The sequence below is a fragment of the Gastrolobium bilobum genome, unplaced genomic scaffold (assembly GCF_033153095.1).
Source record: "Gastrolobium bilobum isolate Gb01-03AN ecotype WA unplaced genomic scaffold, APGP_CSIRO_Gbil_v1 utg1171, whole genome shotgun sequence".
In the NCBI taxonomy this organism is placed as follows: Eukaryota; Viridiplantae; Streptophyta; class Magnoliopsida; order Fabales; family Fabaceae; genus Gastrolobium; species Gastrolobium bilobum.
Genome location: NW_026898272.1, coordinates 124,915 through 150,281, shown reverse-complemented (window position 1 = coordinate 150,281; position 25,367 = coordinate 124,915). Strand labels below are relative to the sequence as shown.

The following is a 25,367-nucleotide window of genomic DNA, read 5'->3' as shown; positions in this document are numbered from 1 at the left end:
TCTTGTAGTGTGATTATGAAACTTAAAGCCCCGAGAGCGTTCAACATATCCAACAAAATAGCAGCTGATTGTTCTTGAGTCCAACTTTCTTTCATTTGGCCTATAAGGCCTTGCTTCTGCTGGACAACCTCAAATGTGTAAATGCCTTATGCTAGGTTTCTTTCCATTCCATATCTCATAAGGGGTTTTTGTCACTGCTTTGTGGGAACCCTATTAAGGATATAAACTGCAGTCTTTAGTGCTTCTCCCCAAAGTGATTCTGGCAATGAAGAATGACTAAGCATACTCCTCACCATGTCTTTAAGAGTCCAGTTTCGCCTTTCCGTAACACCATTCATGCTAGGTTTACATGGTATTGTGTATTGCGGGACGATTTCACACTCCTTTAGGAAGATCGCAAAGGGCCCTGGACGTTGTTCACCTGATCCATTAGATCTACCATAGTATTCACCACCACGATCAGATCTAATGGCCTTAATTTTCTTGCCTAACTGAAGTTCAACTTCAGCTTTAAATTCTTTGAACACATCCAATGATTGTGACTTCTCTCTAATCAAATATAGGTATCCAAATCTTGAATAGTCGTCTATGAATGTGATAAAGTATTGTTGACCATTCCAAGAGGCTATAGGAAATGGTCCACAAATATCTGTATGAATCAATTCTAAGACGTCTGAAGCTCTGTTGGAACCTATTTTCCTTATGTTTGTCTGTTTCCCCTTTATACATTCAATGCACACCTCAAAATCATCCAGATCAAGGGGTTCAAGAATTCCATCAGTCACAAGCCTCTGAATTCTCTGTTTAGAGATATGACCTAAACGCTTGTGCCACAGAACCAGTACCAACAAACTAAAGTGAGAGTCATACCCTTCTTTTCGCGCCATGCCTTGTATTTGGAACACTCTTTTTTCATGTGTTCGGATTTCTTACAAAAGAAGCAGGTGAATTCCTGGTCCTGCTTCTTTTGCTTCTTTGACAAAGCATCTGCATTATCCTTAGCTCTCTTTCTTTTCTTGTCTTGAGAGGTTGATGCCAAGTGAGCACTATCAGTCTTCTCTCGTTGTAACTAGGGGTGTAAATGGGCCAGGATAGCCCGGCTCGGCCTACATTGAGCCAAGCTCAGGCCCAGCCTTTCAAAAAAATAGAGTAGGCTTAGGCTTATAAAAAAACTTTTTTAACAAATAGGCCATAGGCCAATTTTGTCAAGTCCGGCCTACAACCTCGTAGGCTGGCCTATTTAATTTATTAAATAAAATAATAAAATAATATTTATTTTATGTGGCAAAGTACCAATATCAACCCTAATTTTTATGTGCATCGCCGCTTCTCACTCTCGACTTCGTCTTTTCTCTTAGAACACTTATACTTGTAGCCGGCCATTTCCGACAGCCACCTCTGCTTGGAGCTCCTTTGTTTAGGTACGCAGCGTACGTTCCTTCTCTCCTCTTTCTCCTAATCTTTTTCTTTCCCTCCCAAAAGCCCGATTTTTTTCTTATGAGAAGTACTAGTGCATGCATGAATGGAACTTTTTTTGATCTATACAATTATTATTTTTTGCTTAGTATCTACAGTAGAAGGCCTACATGGCCTGTAGGCCATGTCAGGCTTTCTTATTTTTAAAAATGGGTCGGGCTTAGCCTACAAATAAAGCCTTTAATAGGCCAGATAGGCTGAATTTTTTTGACGTAGGCTTGGGCCAGGAAGGCCAAAGCCCAGCCCAACCCATTTACACCCCTAGCTGTAACCTCTCTTCCTCTTGCACGCAGTGAGAAATGAGCTCATTAAGAGTCTATTTTTCCTTTTGAGTGTTATAACTCACCACAAATTGACCGTATTGTGCAGGAAGAGAGATAATAACTAAGTACATGAGCAACTCAGAGGGCAGCTCTAACTTTAATGCCTTTAGTTTTCCAGCAAGATTAGACATTTCCATAATGTACTCCCTTATGTTTCCTTTTCCTTTATACCTCATGTTTATGAGTTTGGACAAGGTTTGACCAATTTCAGCCTTTTCATTTCGAGCAAAGTATTGCTCGAGTTCCTTCAGAAACAACTTGGCATCAGTAGTCTCAACAATCGAGCCCCTAAACGCCTCCGGAACGCAACGTTTCATGATCATCAGACACATGCGATTTGAGCGTTCCCACTTCTCAATTTTATCCGTGTTTGGATTTTCCTGAGTGGAAGTGGGTTTCTCAGTCCTTAACGCATTGTCGAGATCCATGCAACCGAGAACAATTTCCACATTCTCTTTCCACAGCTTGAAATTTGCCCCATTAAGCATTGGAAGCATATTCATTTGAGCAACATAATTGGCAGCGGTAGCAGAAACTATACAGAGAACCAAAAAAGATAACATACTAATAACATGTCATATCATATAAATTCAAACACCATCATAAATAAATTACATACATGATATAGACAAATAATCCGAAGTAAAATGAGTTTATTATAAGATACCTAGCATAACATTAAGATTTAGTCTGTGGACAAAAATATCAATTTGTAAGTGGTACTCTTAATGTAGTAATCAAACATTGATAATAAGTCCTGTCAAATCATAGCCTTCCTGTGGGCCAACTATGAATTACATGAAGAATTCTTGATAGTTGTCACATATTTATTACCACAGGTATGTTTGTTACTTGGCCAAATAATAACCTTCCTGTGGGCCGATCACTATCCGCATAAGCAATAAACACACATGATCACACAACATATGTTATTTGGCCAAACAATAACCTTCCTGTGGGCGGATTATTATTTGCATAAATAAAATATATTTATATGACCAACCTATTTGAAATCAAATTAACCTTTATAAATTTGGCCACTTTGGCGGCTAACAAATCCATCATATTCAATTTCAAATAGAAACCTTTAGGGATAATAAAAACATTTAAAAATAAAATAACAACAATAAAGAAAATTATTCTTTATCAATTCTCAATGTATATATATATATATATATATATATATATATATATATATATATACACACATATTGTATCATTATATCAATAACAATAAATACATTTTCATTATAAGGCTTAAAAATTAATGCACAATCGACGCACATATAAACCTTTTCAAATGAAAGCTTGAAAATGATGCACACAATAAATACATTTTCATTATAAGACTTAAAAATTAATGCACAATCGACGCACATGTAAGCCTTTTCAAATGAAAGCTTGAAAATGATGCACACAATAAATACCCTTTCATTATAAGGCTTAAAAATTAATGCACAATCGATGCACATGTAAGCCTTTTCAAATGAAAGCTTGAAAATGTTTGCACACAATAAATACCTTTTCACGATTCATTATATATAAAAATCACAAAACTTAATTCCCTCATGATTCAATATGATTATGGCTCTGATACCAATTGTTGGAATTTTTTAATTCCTCTAAACCTTTTGGTGATAACTATACCTACAAGCCAAGCTCCATCATACCAAATGATAAAGAAATAAGAACATAAAGGTGGAGGCATACCTGTCTCCATTGCAGTGGAATAACTTTGATCTTGTCTCTTGGGGTTTATAGTCTTCCTCAGTCAAATCACCCTAAAACCTTATTCCTTAGTGTGTCGTCTCTCTCTTGATGGGGAAGAGAAACTAGGGTTGTTATTTGACGTCTTGGGAACCATAACCCTTATAGCGTTTTTATCTTTATTATTGGACCAATAAGCTCCCATTATACCTAGTTGGCCCAACACCGATATCCACTCATTCAGCCCATACTCACTTAGGAATCTATTTGAGAATATTTAACTGATCACTTTAATTTACCCAATATATATAAATAGCACAATATAATTATTAATATAATATGTGACCCACAATGATTATTAGAAAATATAATTTCCTAACATCATCCACTCTTCAAGCCCAATGGGCTCTCGCGTGAGGGGGCGTGTTGAGATATATAGTCCCACATTGGTTGTATGTGCAACTAATGTGGCCTTTATAAAGCCTTGGGCACTCCCACCCTTTGAGCTAGCTATTGGGGTGGTGTATCCCAAGGTTCTTTTCAACAACAAAATGTGCTTTGATAGTTCTAGTAATAGCTATTGGGGTGGTGTATCCCAAGGTTCTTTACAACAACAAAATGTGCTTTGATTGTTCTAGTAATGATGTAGAAGAACAAGCTACTTGAACCTTCATAATAAAATTGGTTTGCGGAGCAAGCATGAAGAACTATCACTATTCTTTCCTTGGCCTTCATTATAGTGCAGAACCAATGTTTTAAATTATGAGTTTGTGATTGTTGATTTGGGATCAGAATGAATCCTCTCATATGATATGAGATCATACAAGACAATTTTAATTATCCATAGACAAATATACTAAGGTCATTAATTTGTTTACAAACGACTGAAATCATCGCACATAACCTTATATCATATGAGAGGGTGCATTCTCATTTGGAATTATTAGAAAGGTTGAAAATGCATTCGTCACTAACCATAATTGCAAACTCGTGTTGTTGAGTTGACGAACTCGGCAAGTGCACCGGTCGTACAAGTAATAAAGTGATAAGAAGGTTTGTCGATCCCACGAGGACTGATGACCAAGCGATAATTTATTTATTTAATTAAAGTTGGATCGATCATTAAAGGTTTTCTTGAGAATATTGTGATTAAAGTAAAAACAGAATTTATAAACTTATTTTTGGTATTTAATATTTTAGAAATTTAATTCAGAATTAATTAAAGCTAAAAGGAATTGATTTAAGTTTTCAATAAAAAGGCGTAGTTAGGATTCAACTTCCCCAATGGTTTCTTAACGAGTTTGCTTACTCTTACGATTACATTCAAGATGAAATTATTAACAGCTCTTTCTACGATTGATTAAATCTCAATCCCTTGGTAATCTAATCCTTTACTCTAATCCAAAGCCTAATCCCTTAGTACCTTCTCATAGAATAAGCATTAATGCAAGAACTCAAGTTATAAAATTCACAAGTCTATCCCTAGATCATGAAAATTCCAGCAATCAACCAATCGGAATCACATACCAACATCCCTATTGTCACATGTGACTCGTATGTTTATCTATGAGTGATCGAGTCATAAATAAAACTAAGCATAAATATCAGATTGATTGCATAATTTAGAAACAAGAATGTAATTCGTAAGAATAAACAAACATCAACTAAGAACCCATTGGTTCTGTATCTTCCTAACTACTGAAAGTAAATTAGCTAGACATAATTATAAATGCAGAATTGAAATAAACAGTAAAAGAAATAAGGTTCATCGTAAAACTTGATTAATGGAGACAAATAATGATGCGAATTGCATTCGTTTCTTCTCCTAAGCAATGCTCCAGCATTCCTCTTCACTCCTGCCTTCGTCTTCTTCTCTGACTTCGTCTTTCTCCGCGTTCCAGAATCATTTTCACAGCTTCCATCGCGTTGTATTTAAAGGGAAAATATGGGCTTTAATTTCCTGGATTCGCTCGCTCCATCGGTCGCCTATGCTAAGAACTTTGCGAGCTGCTCGCCCACTTGCTCGCTTTAGCGAGCAGTGGAGCGAGCGTTACCAATTTTATTTTATTTATTATTTAATCTCTGATTTCCCCGTTGCTCCGCGTATTCGTTGCCTCATTTTGTTACTTTGTTATTCTAGTATTCCAATCTCAACAACCTGAAACAACAATAAATATTTAAAATTTGTTTATTTGTTGGCAATTCATTCTGTTTTACTGTTTTATTGTTTTAATACTATATTTTTAACTATTTTAATAATTATTTAAACTCTTTTTAGCCATAAAAACATAGTGTCTTAGACACTTATCAAACCAATCCAACCACACTATTGTGATTGCATTAGTTGATATTGTATAATTAATTGGCAATGTAGAATTATAAGCAAACATTAATTTAAATTAGGGTACAATGCCAAAATAATATAATTGAAGGACACTTTGATAATTTTATATTTCTCTAACATATTGTTCTAAGTTCTAAACTTCTAAGGATCTAATCTCTTGGATTGGGTTCATAGTTGCTTTCATACAAAGAGTATATATATACTACCAAGTTGTGTTGTAACTCAATTTTTTTGATTTACCGAAAATATAAAGAATAGCTATTTGTTCAACCTGGACGTTAATATGATATAATTTTTATAATGTTCAAGAGATATGCACACATACCCTTATCGTTAACAATAAAAAAAATACATGTCTCTATCTCAATATATCACCTTTTCTAGTGCACACTAATGATTTGACGAGGAATTTAATTGATATATCGTGAATATAAAAAAAAATTAATACTGTATTTAATAATGAGTTATCACATTATTTATTGGATTTGTTACGATCTGATAGATCGTGAATATCCAATCATAGATTGATAATTTAATATTGGATCTGTTTGCCCTCTCTCAGGTACCTATAGGAGAGGTACCCTATAGATAAGTGGATCACTGTGCACCATAATATAACGACATAGTCAAGGCGTGAGGTGTGTGTACAGTGACAAGCTAAAAGAGAGGGTTTAGAGTGTGTGTACCTTATTGGTTTAACCCCTTATTTATAGATGAGTTACCTGGCAGGAGTGGAATTTTGGGCCTCTCAGGAATATTGGGAGTCCAATTGTTGATCCATTGCTGCCGTAATAAGATTAGTGTAATTAAGGAATATTTCCTTAATTCCCTCTTAGCTGTTTAGATAGGATCGTAATTAATAGAAGATTTCATTCCTGTTTGTGTTGTCCTTTATTGGACCTTCTAGAATATAAGCCTTTGTCAGGTCCATAACAGGATTTAACAATGTAATAATACATTATCAAACCATAGTGTAAAAGTTTTCATAACAATACATTAAAATTAAAGTAAATACCTTTTTTGATCCTCAGCAAATTTTACGATGCCCGCTATAGTCCCTAGCAAATAAAAAGACTATTCGTGGTCCCTAAAAAATTCAAAATGGACTCATTTAGTTGAAATCGTGGTCCTTCACAAATTAAAAAAAGATCCACATTAGTCTCTCAAAATGACTAAAATGGATCCACTTTGAATTTCTTAAGAATTACGAATTCCTACGAATAGCCTTTTACTGTAAAGTCTTTATCGAGACACTTTAGTAACTAAGTATTAGTATCAACATTATGGCTTCATGTTTACTCTCATGATTTGTAGCCTTATTGCTTAATTAGGAGGCATTCACGAAGCTCCTAAAAATCCTTGGAGCATGGATGCTCCATCATTTTGGCTTGTCATGTGAAAACCCGAGTCATACACACGTAACCAGCAAAAAGTGAAAACATCTAGCAAAATCTTAATACTCTGAAACACTCAGAGTCAAATGATCTTATTATTGAAAAACATCAAAAAAAAAATCCATTCAACCAAAAACAAAGTACAAAGATCCACCCAGCTAGAGTCACACAGCAAAATACAATAATTAAAGAAAATCCATCACATCTAAATTAACAAAAGCAGAATCAAACAATCACCCAAAAAAAGAAGAAGATGAGGGAGCATTATTAAACCTAAGATACGAAACTCACTCACTCTTTACGCTATAAAACAACAAAAAACTGAGTTTTGTCCCTATACTTAGTTTCCAGCAGTTCATTTTTGTCAGACAACAGTTTGATAAGAACTTGGAACATTTCATTTGTAACTTCATTTCCAAACTGTCTGGTGAAGATTCCCTCCATTGCAGCCCTTACATGAATTATAAATTCAAGTATTATATGGTTGCATGTGCTCTTTAACCATGGTGCTGGGTCTGTAAGCTCCATTCTCTCAATGCTAAATCGCCCATTTGCTTTTATCACCTTTGTCATCTCCTTAGGACTTAGGGCATAGTATGGCAAATTGAAGTAATCAACTTGAGATTCATCAAGCAGCCCCTATGAAAATTAATATAAGAGTAGTTAATAACTGTGTTTATTAATATATCCAAGATATGTGACATTACCAAATTGGCTCCCTGCACTTACATCTTGAGGATGGAATGAAAGGCAATTTAGATAAATGATTACTCTAGAAAAAAATTGAAAACTATTCTGAGAGTTATAGATTTTCTTCTTGAGTGCAGCCCCATGATTAGTTATTAAGCTTTAATTGGTCAGTAACAAAAAAAAACATGAAAAGAGAAAATCCCATCACACAAGACTTCTCGACTTTACAAGGTTAGATCTGAACATAAAGGTTGATTGATGCAATTTTATCTTATATTTTATAAAGAGACTATTTTTTATACTCAAATCTGTAACCTTTCAATCACACAAAAGAGAAACCTTATCACGCTTCGAAAGTTAGCCCTATAAATATTGTTAATGCAAACATTAAAAAAAAAAAATCACTCAGAATTAAACCCTGACCAACAAAGGGTGAAGTGAAGATAATCCTTGTACGCACGCAGCCTTACTTACCCTTACATATTTGTACAAAAAGATTGTTCTTTAGATTCAAACTCGTGACTATTCGGTTACAAGGAAGCAACTTGCTCATTCTTCGAGGCTCACCCTCTTTTTATTGTTAATGCAAACATTACAAAAAATATTAATGAGTTGTAGTGTAAGAAGCCGAATTACCTCTTTTGAATTCTCCATCAGGATAGATCCCATAGAACCATACAACATACCATTTACGGTGTGAGAATAAGGCATGCTGTTAGGAACGCCTTGCATGACAATGGCCAGCATGCCACCAGGCACAAGTTCTATAGCCCTAGTATAACACCTAACATAATTGAAAATGCATTATTATGATTAAATTGTGGATTAGAGGACTTAATTGGTGAAAAATCCTGATTTCGAGTGAAAATACACTCGAAGGGCAAAATAGTAATTTGATAATTAGTGAACCCTAAAATTATGAAATGATATAATGATACATTATTTGGTGAAAATAATGTTTGATTTGGATTCAGAACAAAATTTGAAAGTGGATAGGCATTTTTCTGGAAAATTGATGAATAGTTATTTTTAGCGAATGAAATACCGCAGTACAATTTTACTGAGAGACTCAAAAATCATATTAATATTCTAGGAATGGATATATGTTGAAAGAAGTTTTAGAACCAAGAGAAATAATTATTTGAGGAATTTTGATATTTTTGAAAAAATACAGTTAATTTGAGTATAGGGGCAAAAATTAAATTATGCAAAAATTACCTAGATCTTTTAAACATTGTATAGTGGCATTATTAAAATACAATTGTGCTTATTGAATTTATGAAAATACCTAAGTCTTGAAATTAATTGAGATTTCAAGAAGATTAAAAGTAAATTAAATTTAGATATTTTCTAACTTTTTCTAAAAAGTCAAATAAAGTGGCTAAGCTTATTTAAGCATGAAATCAGCCTTGAAAGCTCATCTTCTTCCTCCTCTAAGTGTCTTGGCCTAGCCTCCATTGGTAGGATAGCTTAGGTTTGTAACTTTTTATTTTGGCACCGAATTAAGAAAGTTACATCATGAAAAATATCTGGAATCTCTTGGTGATCAAAAATCCTAAAAAATATTTTTGAGGAAGTGAATGTGTGAGGAGATCTAAGAGCTTGAAGGTGGCAGTTTCTTGGTGTGAGAGTAGCCATTGTTGATGATTTTTGTTACTTGGAAGCTTATATATTAATCTCTTGAAGCCTAGGAACTTATTGGTGGTAAGATTTCTTAATTTCCCCATGTATTTCTTATGGATGAAATTTTGGATATAATATGATGTGTATATTGGTGAGCATGGTTAGAGAGGTTTTATGGCTATGTTTCTTTGGAATTTATTGTTCGTATGGATAAATAATCGGTAGAAATGCAATAAAAGTTTAAGTTCGTATGGAATTTTCAAGGATGAAAGAATGATGATTTGTGAAGGAAGTCTTTGACGGATGATGTAATTGATTGGTGGTTGTTTGAATCATAAATTATGAAGTTTTATAAGAGTTTTAAGCTTGTGAATTATTGAAAATTTCCTTGGCCCTTGGAATGAACATATTCAGCCATATTGAGGAAATTAAGGGAAAATGTGATAAATTGTGTTGTGGCTTGATGGAGAGTGTGTGAAATATTGGTGATTTGGTTGATGTTGGCTAAATTATATTTGGAATGATTGAATTTATGAAAAATCTTCCTTGTAGTCTTTAAGGTAACCTTTGGCCTTAGGATTTTAAAAAATGATTGGAATTGTAGTAAATTATAATGGAGTGTAATTGAGGTGTATCATGGTGTGTGAGATGCTTGTGAAGCAATGAGATTGGTTGGTTTGGACTAAAATATAATTGGTTACACTTTGGGGGTTTAATGGTCGTGAGCTAAGGTTTTTTTTAGGGTTGTTGTTTGTGTTTGCTTGTGTATTCTCAAGCATGTGGTTGATCATATTGTGGTATGATTATTGTATGTTGACTCTCTTTGATCAAATCTTGGAGGATTAAGCTTTGGAAGCTTCTGTTTATTGGTTTGTGAACTTGATTGTGGAACTTTGTACATGTAAACTTCTGTGTGTTCTGAGGTTAGTCCCTTTGTTTGCTTCGTCATTTCCTTTAAGAATGGTTAGATTTGTGATCTTTGATAATGTATGATAGAGTATGATCATGCATTTTTACCTGATATTTGACATGTGTTTTGATATGCTATTTGGTATCTATACTTGTATCTACGGCCAGTAAATAGATATTGTGTGGACTTCCACCGGATAGGTCTCTAGGTAGGGAATTTCGGTTAGCGCGGTGCTTTAGAGTTGTTAACGCTATAGGAATGTCTCGGGAGTTATATGATGGGATCCTTACATAATATCCTTGTTGGGATGTTCTTGGATGTTTGCCCAGTGATGAGATCCTTGAGCAATAGTTCTTCGATGTTTGCCCAATGATAGTTGTTATTGAGATCCATAAGTAGTAGTCCTTGGATGTTTATCTAGTGATTGATGTGATTTTGTATATTATATTGTTCATATGTTTATCATTGTATGCATATTAAGTGAGTCATTGGGTGGAATGATCCTCCAGGACCCGTGGTTTACTGAGATTGTCAAATCTCACCCAGCATTATGGGGCCTCTTTTTCAGGTACCACTAGTGTTGCTGGAGGGGCAATGGACAAGAAGCTTACTTAATGTGGATATGAGCATGTGGAGTATTTTGACATGTACATAGGAGTGCATAAGAATTTACTTGGCATTTTGAGATATTATTTTGATGCACTTGATAGTTGTTTATTTTCTATCATTGACTTAGTGCATGAACATTGGTCTTGGATGAGATGTTGTGAACATGCTTAGAGATGTTCACGTTTTTGTGTCTAAGTCATTTGATTATTAGGTTGATCATGTAATAGTTAAATTTGATAGTTGATGTAAATGTAATTGTATCATCGGAGAACTTTGTTTATGTAGATATTAATGTATGTGATGGAAGGGCTTTAGGCCTATTGTAGTTATTAATGATGTTTAATTATAATGAATGACAATGAGACATTGTGTGTGAAAAAGTAATGAGAGGAATTAATGTATATCGTGGGTTGTAAGTGCACTAAGGTATATTGATCCTTTTGATGCCATCCTTTTGGTCTATAAGGTACCATTTTTGAGTATTGGAACACATTTGTACAAAGTGGGGAAAAGTTGTAAGAACAAAGGAGACTTTGTCAAAAAATTTATAAAAACAGTAAGATTTTATCCTAACTTTGAAAGGCCATAACTCTTTCCACAATGGTCCAAATAAGGCGTACCATACCTTATTTTGAAGATGGGTATGTCCCTTATATTGTCATAAAATTTGGTGTCATTTGGAGTTGTAAAAACTTGCCGATTTGCATTTGAATGAGAGTTGTTCTGTTTCGCGCTGAAGTTGACAGCGTTGGTATTCATTTTTTAAAAATTCATATCTCTCTCATTGTTTACCGAAATTAGGCTTATGATATATTAATTTAAGCCTAAGGTGTCCACTAAAACATATTAAAACATGGTGGAAGAAAGAGGTGTGAAACGTCTGCAGTTCGAAAAGCAGTGAGGTATGTTTGAGTATTGAAAGTGCAATTTTGACAGTTTTAAGGAATTAACTTACGGTGAGCATATCTAGAGTTGTAGAATTCCAGATGGGGCGTGTGATACCTTATTGAAAAGATAAAAGAGTGTAAAATAACATATCAAAAGATGAGAATTTATGACAAGTAGTCCAGTTGCAGTTTTGAAAAACTAAGTGTACCTTAAATAGGTAAAACGTCAAATTGTGTATTTGTGCTTCGTTATTTTATGGGAGACACTTAGCAGTTCTTTCATAGACTTTGTATGATGTTAAGCCTTAGTATTTAAGATTCCGTAATAGTTTAAGTTACAATCACATTTTTGAAAAATGTTGAATACACACGTTTTATAAACGTAAGGATTTTGTAAATGGTGTTGAAAAGAAGATGTTTTTTCGATATTTTTAAATGAACTGTTGTGATTGTAACTGCGCTTAATATCATAAACAATGATAACATGACCGGTCATGAACGGGGTGTTACACCTAGCATCCAAGAAGTCCCCTGCATTCTTAGAAAATTGATCAGTATAAGCATTAACTACTTCCTTGGAAACACTTGTGTAGTGAATTCTTCCCTTGTTCATATCTTGTAGTTTTTCTGGTGACTTTGAAAGAAAATGGAGTGCATAAATAGCATATGCAAAATGAATAGAAGATTCAGGAAACAAGCGATCATAGAAAGAACCATGCACACTAGCTGAAAAGTATTGTTTATCCTCAGGCAAAGAGGTGAAGAGGGTATTGAAATCGTTGGATGGTAGATCATTGAAGAACACATGGAACTCTAGCATTGCAGCATTTTGACATTGGCTTTGGTACTTCTTTTTGATAGCTTCAAGAACATTCTATGTAGTCATGAAGCTGTTTGGACCAATGGCACATCCCAAACCTGCCACACGTATCATGTTTGAAGCAAAAGCAAGCTTTTTCACATCAAGCTTCTTGTGGATTTCTTCTTCTATCTTGTTCTTTTCAACTCTTGAACTTAGTTTCTACAAAGAAATCTTGTTTAGAAAATAGAATGACTCACATTGACATTTGCTTTTCTAGCTCATAACTAATTTCTTGTTCCTTGTAATATGTATAGATATGCATCGAAATTTGATGTTCCATTTTCCTTTATCAAGCATGTTTGAAATTCTTAATCAATTATGTATTGTACCATGCTCTTTTAAGTTCAACCCTAAAATGCAAAATACATAACATTGTCCAAATTATACCAACAATTTTCTTTTCTTGTTTTATTTTTTCTGAAATTGGTTAGTGAAAGGAACAATATATATACCTGAAAGTAGGAATTTTTGGAGTAGCTGTATGTGCCACGACCTCCATTTGGTGGTAATGCATTGATTACCAATTTTGCTTTGTCTTCATCGCAAATTTGGGGTGACTGGTAATCCATATGAGAGTCCTCCATTTCATTCATCTATGGAAGAGATGGGGTAAGCTTGTATTATATAGAGGTTGGAGTAGGGGAAGTACCAACAAAGAAGCATGCATTAAATAATTGGTGATCATTAATTTTATGTTAACTGAGTCTATATTAATGCAGTATGTGTTGCATATGACTCATACTAGCATTTAGATGATAATTTTTATTGGCAGGACACGGGGAAAGCCAACAGAGGTCCCACTTCGGCCCAAAACTCAAGGACCAGACACATTCAGTAATTAAGGTAACATTTCGTAAGATTATTATATTAATAAATGACAGTTGGTGAACATTGAATTATGCAAGAGTTGAACCTGGTGGACAAAGAGAAGAATTTTGGAGGTCTTGGAACACCAATAACTCAGTGGTCCAGATCAATCAAGATCAAAATTAGATAACTACCGCGGAGAAAGGAAATAGGAGAAATAAAAAATAATGTTTTGTCCAAGTGTCACCCCCTAAGGCTTTGTTTGGGAGTTTGGAAGAAAATGGAAGGAAGGGGATCCAAGGGAGAAGCAGGAGAAGGAAGGGAAGGAAATTGAAAGTTATTCCCTTCCTTTATTTGGAACTTAAAAAAAGGTAAGGGAGAAAAATTGAGGGTTTACGAAATATTTTTACCTTTTTATCATATTTTAAAATTAATATAATTATTATGTTTTACAAACAAAATTAAATTTAAAATTTCTAACAAAATTATTTATGTAATTGTTTCACTACTAAAACATGCTCATATTTTTTATGAAATTTCTACATTTCAAATGATAAAAAATACGTTTTAACGAAATTTTTTATCCGTCTAAATTTTGACGGAAAAAAATTTGCATCAAAATTTTTGATGGATCATAATTGCTTCAACATTTTTTACGGAATTTAGTTTCAGTAAAAAGTTTTAAAGACAATGACTTTTTAAATATTTTCACCAAAAACGTACCATCAAAAGTTTCGACAGAAAAAGAATTTCGTCAAAATTTTTGACCGAAATGTTTTTCATCTAAATTTTTTTTATAGAAATGTGTTTCGTCGAAATTTTTGACTGAAATATTTTTGTTTAAAATTTTGACGAAAATAATTTTAACAAAGCTTTGGGCGGAATTTCTGTCAAGAATTTTAAAGAAATTAATTTTATCAAAAAAAATTACGGAAATATTTTCTCCAAAAAATTTTGTCCAAAATTTTTTGTTGGCAATATGTTCTGATGAAAATTTTGACTAAAATATTTTTCGTCCAAAATTTTTGACAAAATTTAGATTTTGTAAAAAGTGTTTTTGCCAAATTTTTTGACAAAAATATTTTTCATTGAAATTTTTTAGCAATTTGTTCCGTCGACAGTTTATGAAAATATTTTTCGTGAAAAATTTTGATAGAAATATTTCAATCGAAACCTTCGCAGGAATTTAGATTCCGCAAAGAATTTTGATGGGATTTTTTTTGTTAAAATTTTTTATAGAAATATTTTCCTCCAAAAATTTTCATTGGAAATAACGTATTATGTTGAGAATTTCGACAGAAATATTTTTCGCAATAAAATTGGACCAAAAATTTTTCTATCTTGAGACTTTTGTATTGCTATTTCATGTACATGTACATTTAACAAAGAGAATTTAACCCATAAATTTATGAGATTAATATTTTTCATGTTGTACGAGATAATTTTATCTCCTACACATACGTAAAAGTGTGTGGAATTCGTGTTTTTTTTTTCTCTTCTCCGCCCCGTATATATAAAATAAAATTATCTCTTAGACCAATCTTTGCCCCAATGGCCAGGACTGTCGTGTGGGCCTTTACATAACTTAACCCAACCGGGCTAGCACAAGCACTCAATGAACAGTTTGCAATAAGAATATGGATCAATAAGACTATGGATTCGACCTGTACCCAATTTATATAAAGCTAAGAAATAACTTTCCTTAAAATGATATTAGCAGAGACGGTAGTGAAGCTATTGAAGGCAACAGTGTGGGCTAAAGACATCAAAAGCATGTGGTACCGAATGTAATTAAGCACAAATCAAATTAATAAAACATATCAATGATATTTAAATATCCTTCTTTGCATAAGTTGAATACGTGAAGGAAACCTTGTATTCTTGTAGTTTGTTTATATGACATCAAATTAATTTTTAAAAAATTTAAATGACATTAAAATAATTCTCATTTAACATAATTTTTCTATCAAATCCATATGATATCAATTTAGTACGTTTTAATGTTACTTTAAATCTTTGGAGAATTAATTTGATACTACAAACCTTTGAAGGTTGACGTTAAGTTTTGTACAACTGTATTATTCTACAATAATTTGATGAGTGATTTCATGCACAAAATTTTAAGCTTAGCTATCAACAAGCAATATCCTACCTTTTATTTATTTATTTATTTATTTTAAAGATTTTATAAGAGTTATGTTGTAGAAAAAATAATTGTGTTATGTTATAGAGATTCGTTTTGTGTACCGAAGTTTTTTTATTTTTTTTGCTGCGGACCCCACAAAATGTTGTATGTGTAGAAAAATTTTTGTGATTATGTTAAATGATAGATGATAAACTCTTATTTTAAAGAAGTAGTCCAACGTAATAGGATACAAATGAAACAGTGAAGTTCTTTAAAAAGTCTCATTTTTCCTGTAAATCATGTTGATGGCACCACTCTGAACACTTGGAAGGAAATTTTGACAAAATTAGACACATAATAGAGAGCATGGCCCAAGATAAGTAAAACCAAAAAAGGAGGAAACTCATAAAGTCAGAAACAGACGGCATCATTTAACAAAGGAATGCAAAGCTGTGTTCATAGCGGAAAACTAAACATATGTACAAGTTTTCCTTATAGAAATCAAGCATTTAAGGGAACAGAATTCGATACAGAACTTCTCTCGGTAACAACTATAATAATTTACATGGAATATAAAGAAAACAAAAAGAACTTGTATGGAGAGCATAACTGACCCTACATGCTCAATGACAAAGAAAAGCAAGTGCAATTCCTTTTTCACCAACACCTTTCCCTTGCTTAACATAGAACTCTTTGTTCAGAAACACAGGCTAAACCCTGAATCAATCTCACTATTTCAGCTGTATCATCAAGATAGTACTTAGCTTTACTGGGTTTTCGACCAACAGTGCATGCAAACACTTCAGCCCTTGGAGCAATTGGACCAGCCATTGAACTTGTGATTACCTCAAACATGTCTTCATCAGACCTGTCATCTCCTATACACAAAACAAAATCAGGTGACATTTCCTTTTCTTGCATTGCAGAAAGAAGGCGTTTGGCCACTAGTCCCTTGCTCACACCCTGCATGTATAAAAATTTGGTAATTATCAAAAAAGTAACCACAAGAGAAGAGAAAATAAACACTTTATTGTTGAGTTATTCAAGTGTGATTAGTCCTACATTGGTTGGTAATAGGTCAAGTGAAGTCTATATAAGTGAGAGAACCCATGAATCCAATACTTTTAAGGTCTTGAGTTGTAACATGGTGTTGGACTCACTTGATGTAGTTGGTCTAGCTTAAGCCCATTAGTGCAGTTCAACAATAAATGCACTCTTTAGAAGAGCATTTCACTTGGATTGATGGCCCCTTTTTTTAGATTTTAACTAAAGCCCAGAATTCAATGCACAAAGAACACCTAGTCTTGACTTTTGCTAACACTCTTACTATACCTTTATTGGTCACTCCAACAACAATAATGGATTTTGTTTTCAAATTATGCCTTAATGTGACACAAGTTCTGCTAGTTAACATGCCAGCTTTTTATTTTTAATCTAGAATTAGCTGACAAAAAAATATAACTCATGATTGTGACCACTAATCGAAGATATAAAATGAATCTATCGCCATAATTCATTCCTAGAATGTTATACATACCTGTGGTTTAACCTCTACATTATTCTGGCCACTCTTGACTGTTACTGGTTCATTTGCAAGCACACTTTCCAGATGATCAAGAAGTTCCTTAGCTTGGCATGATCCAAAATCTGGATCTGCATCCTCATAGCACCAGACAAGTGCAGTCTCCTTATCTTCAATGGTGGATCCATCAGTTGTTTCAGTATAAAGTTTCATTACCGGCTCTGCAATTTGTTTCCAACTATGGTCTATCGCAGGAACACATGTTTCCCATTCTTCATCTCGCTTCATTCTGAAACCACACATCATACAATAAGTAATGTCAGCCATTACCTATACCCAATGAAAGCATCAATCTTGAAAAGGTCAGAAGCCTAAGTAATTTACCTTAGAAAGTAACCATGCTCAGCTGCAATTCCGAGATTCTCACAAGGAGAAAACCATTCATTAAGTGTCTTTCGGCTTCTAGCACTAACAAGAAACACCACGTTGTTCTTATCTCTACACAAACTACTAAGAATTTCAATGGATTTACTGGTTGGGCTCTTATCAATGGAAGCCTGAGGCATTAGTGTACCATCATAGTCTAGAAGAATTGCCCTAGTTGTTGTCCGCTTGTAAGCTGAAACTATGTGCTCCATTGAGAGCTTCCTGAAGTTTGGATCAAGTGCTACAACTCTAAAACTTAATCCAAACCCAATTCCCCACCACCTTCGCCGTACATGATCACTACAAGTCCTTTCCAAATCTTGTAAGAAGCTTCGGGCCCAGTAACCAACATCATGAGTACTAACATATCTATAATGTTTTTCATGCCTAAGCTGTTTCTCTGAATCAGCCATTTCCAAGGCAGTGTCCATTGCATCTGCTACTGCATCCACATTCCACGGGTTCACTCTGATTGCTCCACTTAAAGATGGAGAACAGCCAATGAACTCAGACACAACTAACATGCTTTTCTTCTTAGGGGAGGAAGCTAACCCCAAAACTTTATCCAATGTTTCATTTCCTTGACGACTAATTATATATTCATATGGTATGAGATTCATTCCATCCCTTACTGCAGTGACCAAACAACACTCCGCAACAACATAGTATGCAACCCTCTCATAAAACTCGAGAGGCTCCTCAATCAGAATAACAGGATCATACCCGGGTTTCCCAAATGATTCATTAATCCGTTTTACGGTGGCCTTCGTCTCAGCTTGCACTTCTTTCACATCCTTCCCCCGTCCCCTCGCAGGATTAGCTATCTGGACCAGTACTACCTTTCCCTGATACTCAGGGTGCTGCATGAGAAGCTGCTCCATGGCCAATAGCTTCAAACTTATACCCTTAAAAATATCCATGTCATCCACCCCAAGCAACATTGTCCTTCCTCGATCAGAAAACTGTCTAATGAGCTCACAAACTTTTTCTTCAGTCTTCGGCAGTCTTAAAACTGATTGAAGCTGACCCATATGTATACCAACAGGAAGAATTTTGATACTAACAGTCCTACCATAATACTCTATCCCAATGTAACCACGCTTCGATTCGTAGGTAAGACCGAGCATCCGACTACAACAGGAGAGGAAATGTCGCGCATAATCAAAAGTGTGGAACCCAATCAAATCCGAATTAAGGAGGGCTCTCAAGAGCTCTTCCCTAACAGGCAATGTCTTATATATTTCTGATGAAGGGAATGGGCTATGAAGGAAGAATCCCAGTTTAACTCTGTTAAATCTCTTCCTTAAGAAAGTTGGTAACACCATCAGATGATAATCATGTATCCACACAAAATCATCTTCAGGGTTAATAACTTCCATGATCCTATCTGCAAAAATTTTATTGACTGAGACATAAGCTTGCCAAAGTGACCTATTAAACCTACCACCAAGTTCTGGTGACAGAGGCAACATGTAATGAAACAGTGGCCACAACTGTTGTTTGCAAAACCCATGATAGTACCTAGTAAACATATCAGGTGGGAGAAAAGTTGGGACACACTTGTAGTTCTCAAGAAGTATCTGTGAAACCTCATCCTGTTCATTTAGATGAACATCTTCCTTAAGACATCCAACATAAATAACCTCAATATCATCATCCCCTAATCCATCTTTCAATTGAAGAAGTGAATTCTCATCCCATTCAAAAGACCAATTCCTATTACCATCTGGCTTCCTCTGAGCCCTAATAGGGAGCTGATTAGCCACTATTATGATCCTGTCTCTGTGCACTGTAGAAGAAGATGGATCAGAGCACACACTCTCCTCTGGGTCATCATCAACATCAGATATCAACCCAGCCACAGTCATAATCCTTGGAATTCTCCTGTTCATATACCCAAATGATGGAGCCTCACCAGAGGCCAGGTCTAATAGATTTGAATAGGATCTTGACACCATTCTTTTATAATCCCAAGCTAACACACAATACTTCGAAAACACAATACCCACATAACAGACAAGTGAACAAGACTATGTTTTGAGTTCTGGGTCAGCTAATACTAGTCCTGAATTGAGCAAAAGAGAAATCACAAAGCATGAAATGGCAAGAGGTGAATCTGTGATGAGTAACAATGAATAGCATCAAAAGGGAGAGCAGAACTTGTTTGAAGATAAGCTTAGATAAGTGGATCAAAGCAAGGGAGGGATAAAACATATAGTTACTTGCAATCCAGAAGAAACAAACAAAAGGAATTGGAACAGATTCAGATCACATAAACAGCTACAACAAGCAACAGCAACCAAACAACCCACCAGAGATTGATGTCATAAATGGACAGAACTTAGAAGAACAGATAGCTTAAGAGAGCAACGGGGCAAAGATAAAAAGATAATAATAATAAAAATTAACAAGCAATTGAAGAAAATTACCAGTGTGGTTGAGATTTGAATTCCAACTTCACTTTGATTGGGTGGATGGAAAAAATTAGGAATCCATATAAACCATTTGAAGAAAAAAAAAAAATCAACTCTATATAGTGGTGAAGAATAAAGAAAATAATAAAAAAATGTTAATATAAATGGTTAAAAGAAAGAAAAAAAAATTATCTTGAAATTATCTTCACCCAACCCCATAATATCTCTCTCTTTCCACTCAGCTGAGACGGCTTGCAACAGTGTGATACTTTTTTTGGAAGCTCACTTGTCTTCATGGGTCAACCACTAAAAATAATTTCATTCTTTTTTTATTTTAATTTATGCAAAAAAATATTTAGATTGGTTTCATACCGTGCGATGATCCAAGAACACCTTGAAGTAATCTCAATCGACGGTCGTTGATGTGTGTTAGATTATGAGACAAATAGACGAGAAGTAGTGCATAGTTTCTCATGAGTTCGACCTTATCCATTGTCCTTCGACAGTCCGTCACCGAGGATTATGTTTCGTGTGGAACCCACATAAGTGGCGTGTCTGAAATTAGCTTCCTAGCTCGATGGTTTTGCCAGCTTTCGCACTTTCATTGCTTTCGCAGTTACTATCTGACACGTGGCAGATTTGTCACCCTTCATCAACGACTTTGAGATTCGTTACTGTTTTTGATCCAATAATTCGTCCTTATCCTATGTTCCCAACAAAGGATGTAAATCGATTAGAACAACTTACATAGGACTACGATTAGGTCAGACTTGACTTATTATAAATAGTAAAATAGAATAGACTTAAACTTTTAAAAAAATCTATTTAAAAAATAGACCATAGATCTTTTTGCACATGTTGAGCCTATAAGCTTACCGTTCGGCCTATATCATATCATTTATTTTAAATAAAATTATTATTTTAATAATTTTGAATAATATAGTAATATTATTTTAATTATTCTTTTAATTGTTGAATATTTAATAGGCTTAACAGGTTAACAGACCTAGGTCTAGACTTTTATTTTTTAAATATAGATCAGACCAAACTTGTAATTCGGAGTCTAACAAAACTAACAGATTAAGTCATGTCCAATATTTTTTACACATACCTAACATATTTAAGTTAAAGTCTAATTTAGCTTAATGTATTTACATCTCTATTCTCAACGCTAGCTGCAGGAATGTAGTGTATTAAGAACATCATAAGCTTCTAACAAGCCAATCTTTGTTCTGCACGTCAGACGCATCGGGATGAATGACGTGGAGAACTGGTTGGGTACGGTAGAAGAGGATAACATTGAATTATGAAAAATGGATCTTTCGGAGCCCCGACCCACCACCATGGACAGGTGGACGTCACATTAACTATCTGCCATGTCATCACAGGGACCTGTCGCGGAAGAGTGATCATTTTGTCACGTTTGGACAAAAAAATTACCAGACTGTCACGCTAACAGTAAATTTTGTCAAAATGTCACGCGGCATAATTCGCTACACGGTGTAGCGAATTATGTATGCAAGTAATTCGCTACACAGTGTAGCGAAATATGCCACGTCAGAACCAAAAATATCACATGTCAAATTTTGAGAAATTCGTTACCCTATGTAGCGAATTTTGCAAAATTTGACATGTGACATTTTTGATTCTGTGCGTTATGAGGTGGCATATTTCGGTACACTGTGTAGCGAATTACTTGCATGCATAATCCGCTACACTGTGTAGCGAATTATACCGCGTGGTATTTTGATAAAATTTACTATGAGCATGGCAGTCTGGTAATTTTTTTGTCCAAACGTGACACTTTGGTCACTATTCCACCCGTTGCAAACAACGCAAGAGTCATTTACTTTTTTTAAAAAGTATTATTTTACTCAAAAGTGATTTGGAATTGAAAAATAGAAATTACGACAGTATTTGTATCTTTTACCCATTAATCTTGTATGAGAATTATTTTTTTATGTTATGATTCATAAATGTTTTTCTTATAAAAAAAATAAAGTGAATTGTCCAATGTTAATAATAATAATTATACTTACAGGAAAATTTATCAACAAATGTACGTCGCCGAAAAGCAAATACGAGCAGTTTATATATGAATGCAATTCGATCTCATAAGCTAATTTTCATTGACATTAAAAATATCTGTAGTTATAAACAAAATGAAATTTATGCTTGTGGGCTGTGGCCATAGTGCAACTCATAGGACACGTGTTAGATTTAAGGTACACCATGCATTATTCATTTTCTGAAATTTGCTTTTAATGAAAAAATAGGAAAAGAAAATGACGAGAGGTACCGGACAGGCACAAGGGCGGCAATTTCACAATTATAAATTGTTGTGGATAAGGTTTCCTCTTCGTGTTCGATGTTTCCTTCATTATTATAATAAACCTTTTTCGATGAAGATAAGGATGACAGTGTTTGGCTCTGGTATGGTGGCGGTACACGAGAGATGATGGTTCGTCAAGCACCGAATCTCCCTGACCGTTTGATTGTGGGACTAGATAATATTCTTTTTTCTCAAAATTTTGTGTCTATTTTAAAAAGAAATATGCATACAAAAATTGCATACAAAATTTATACACATTAAATAAGTATCGTCCAATTAAAATTTATAACTATTTTAAAAAAGAAATATGCATACAAAAATTGCATATGACAAGATCACGTTATATTGTGACATGTTATCCAATTTGATAAGATTATGTTATATTTTGACATGTTATTCAATTTGAGTGTAGAGAAATCACAATATTAAAGCATCGGTACATACAGACTACCCAAAAAAAAAAAAAAAACTGTACAAGAGAGTAAGATGCCAAAAATGGGACGGGTCGGTTGCTATCAAAGGAAAGGACAAATAGGATAGTGAGATATATATACTTGGTGTTCGGTGTACTACGAGAGAGAGCAAGGGATGTCAATTCTTGACACACCGAGACGATACGAATATTATATGAAAATTCGTATTGGGATTAATTTATATTAAAACTTGTGTTTTTGTTCATATTGAGAAAACATGATACGTAAAATCTCGTGTTATATAGTGTGAACACAAATTCGACTCTTTTTTATTTTTTAAACTTTTTTTGTAAATTTGACCCATTTTATATATTTTTTTCCATTATTATTTTGACTCAAAATTTATGTGATATTCGTGTCAACTCGTAAAATTTACAAGTTATATTCGTGTCAAAATTTTTAATATAAATAAAAATTCATATCGTGTTTATATTGCAAGCATTTATATCATGTTAAATTCATGTTAAGTGATCTTGTGTCAAGTGATTTTAACATCTCTACCAGAGAGTCACTTCTTTCTTTCTTTTTTTTGGTAAGAAGAGTCATTTCTTTTTATTTCTTTATCTCATTGTTATCAAATCCGGATTCGACAAGTCATTCATCCAAGAATCAGGTGTAACTTACGTCCAATTATAAAATTTTTAAGATACTTCCATCGCATCAAATCCGGATTCGACAAGTCGTTCATCCAAGAATCGGGTGTAACTTACGTCCAATTAGAAAAATTTTAAGATACTTCCATCACATCATTGACTCGATGCGACAGTCAATCAACACCAGAGAGAGAATGGAGGTATGCTATACGGAGAAGACCAAAAAAAAAAAAATTAATCCAAGTGTAATTTTGTGAATGAAGGTAGCATGTGCGACCGTTGCACAGAAAATGGTCTCGTCCAAATATCATCTTTTTAAATAAATTGGCTTGTGAAATTATTTAGTTGGAGATTGGCAACAACACTTACAATTATGCTCTAAAGACTTCAATGTTAAAAGACATCTATTATAAACAAAAAAAAAAAAATTACACCTATTATATGTACTAAAAAAAATACACCTAATATATGTACTACAAAAAAACACCTATTATTATATGAGATTAATATTTTTTATACGGGGAAGGTTATATTTACAATCTATTTTCGTTTACAACCTCTTACAATCATATTTTAACCGTTGATTTTCGTCAATCAACGGTTGTCGTTTATTGCGAATTAATAATTAATTAATAAATTTGATTTGCAAAAATCTTAACCATTGATTGAAGGAAATCAATGGTTAAGATATGATTGTAAGAAGTTGTAAATGAAAATAGGTTGTATGTATAACCTTTCCCTTTTTATATTATAGAAGATAAAATTAACTGTGTGGCTCATTTTTTGTTTCTCTTCTCCTCACATGGATCTCATTCCCATACATTTTTATGTGTGTCCTACAAGCCTAAAACATAAGAAATATTAGTCGCTTATTATATTTATTATATTTTAATATAAATCCAATTTAAAAGATTAGAACAGTGACTCATTAACTTAGTACCCTGAAGGAGAAAAAGACCGATTTGTGTATAATAATATTATTTTTCCTTCTATGTATTTTTATTATATTTTTGCAAATATATTTTATCTATAGATATTATATAGATCTTTATTGTCACTTTTATTTATTTATTTTTGCATAATTATATTATGAATAAGGGTACAGATTTTTTCCAGTCAAATGAGATAAGTTATCTCCGGTGAGCCCAAAACGACATCATTTTGTGACGAAAATCAAGGTATTTATGTGATTCTAATATATTGCAAGGTTATATTAGTTTTTCTCATTATAATTTTTTAATCTTATAACTCCAAAACTACGTCATTTTGAGCTCACTGGAGATAACTTTATCTCCAGTAACTAGAGAAATACTTTTTTCTATGAATAATACTAATAATATATGGTACTCTAATTATACTACTAAATAATATTTTTACTTCACATATAAAACTTTTTAAATCAGCTTACCAAAAAAAAAACTTTTTAAATCAAAAATTAATTTAACATAATATTATTAAAATAAAACTCATCTTTATCAAGAAATTTTAAAAATGTGTTAATTAAAAGTTCAAAAACTCTCATATGTTTTTGAATCATTTAATCTCCTATGCATTTTTTTGCTTTTTTTTCATCCAAATATGTCTATGTAAATTTTTAGTATAATTGGTTTTATTTTTTCTTCTATTTTTCTATTCGCAGTTTATTTTGTTTTTTTATGAACGATCAAATAAGTAAATTAATTAAGTTTTTAACTGTGTGGAGGATGAATTTGGATAAAAGACTACAAAAGGATAAGTGATTTAAAATAAAATAAAAAATAGAAAACATAAGGGACAAGTGATTCAAAACAAAATCATAAGGGACTTTTTAACCTTTCCCTAAATATTCATAGATTAATCTTGTAAAGAGG

At 33.5% G+C, this 25,367-nt stretch overlaps 1 protein-coding gene and 1 pseudogene across 3 annotated transcripts; both read right to left on the bottom strand.

Annotated features, from left to right (window-relative positions):
- Positions 1-7,547: 7,547 nt before the first annotated feature.
- Positions 7,548-13,409, bottom strand: LOC133314371 (loganic acid O-methyltransferase-like; annotated as a pseudogene).
- Positions 13,410-16,163: 2,754 nt separating this feature from the next.
- LOC133314376 (alpha,alpha-trehalose-phosphate synthase [UDP-forming] 6-like) lies at positions 16,164-20,293 on the bottom strand. 3 transcript variants are annotated; one of them, XM_061515855.1, is made up of 4 exons: positions 20,135-20,293; positions 17,664-19,770; positions 17,295-17,568; positions 16,164-16,720 (listed from the first exon to the last, which is right to left on the bottom strand). In XM_061515855.1, the coding sequence occupies exons 2-4, from the start codon at positions 19,661-19,663 to the stop codon at positions 16,436-16,438; spliced, it is 2,559 nt and encodes an 852-aa protein (XP_061371839.1). In that variant the 5' UTR covers positions 19,664-19,770; positions 20,135-20,293; the 3' UTR covers positions 16,164-16,435. The 3 variants fall into 3 exon arrangements, with proteins under 3 accessions (XP_061371839.1, XP_061371840.1, XP_061371838.1); XM_061515856.1 differs by lacking the exon at positions 20,135-20,293 and having other exon boundaries at positions 17,664-18,805; positions 18,908-20,125; XM_061515854.1 differs by lacking the exon at positions 20,135-20,293 and having other exon boundaries at positions 17,664-20,125.
- Between the last annotated feature and the right edge of the window lie 5,074 nt (positions 20,294-25,367).

What these genes read in the sequence shown, in the direction of transcription:
- LOC133314376 (XM_061515855.1), bottom strand. Translation starts at nt 19,663, where the DNA reads ATGGTGTCAAGATCCTATTCAAATCTATTAGACCTGGCCTCTGGTGAG. An exon ending in GAGCATGGTTACTTTCTAAG is followed by an intron (nt 17,569 to 17,663) that starts GTAAATTACTTA and finishes GTGTGGTTTCAG; the next exon opens with AATGAAGCGAGATGAAGAAT. An exon ending in ATGTAGAGGTTAAACCACAG is followed by an intron (nt 16,721 to 17,294) that starts GTATGTATAACA and finishes TTATACATGCAG; the next exon opens with GGTGTGAGCAAGGGACTAGT.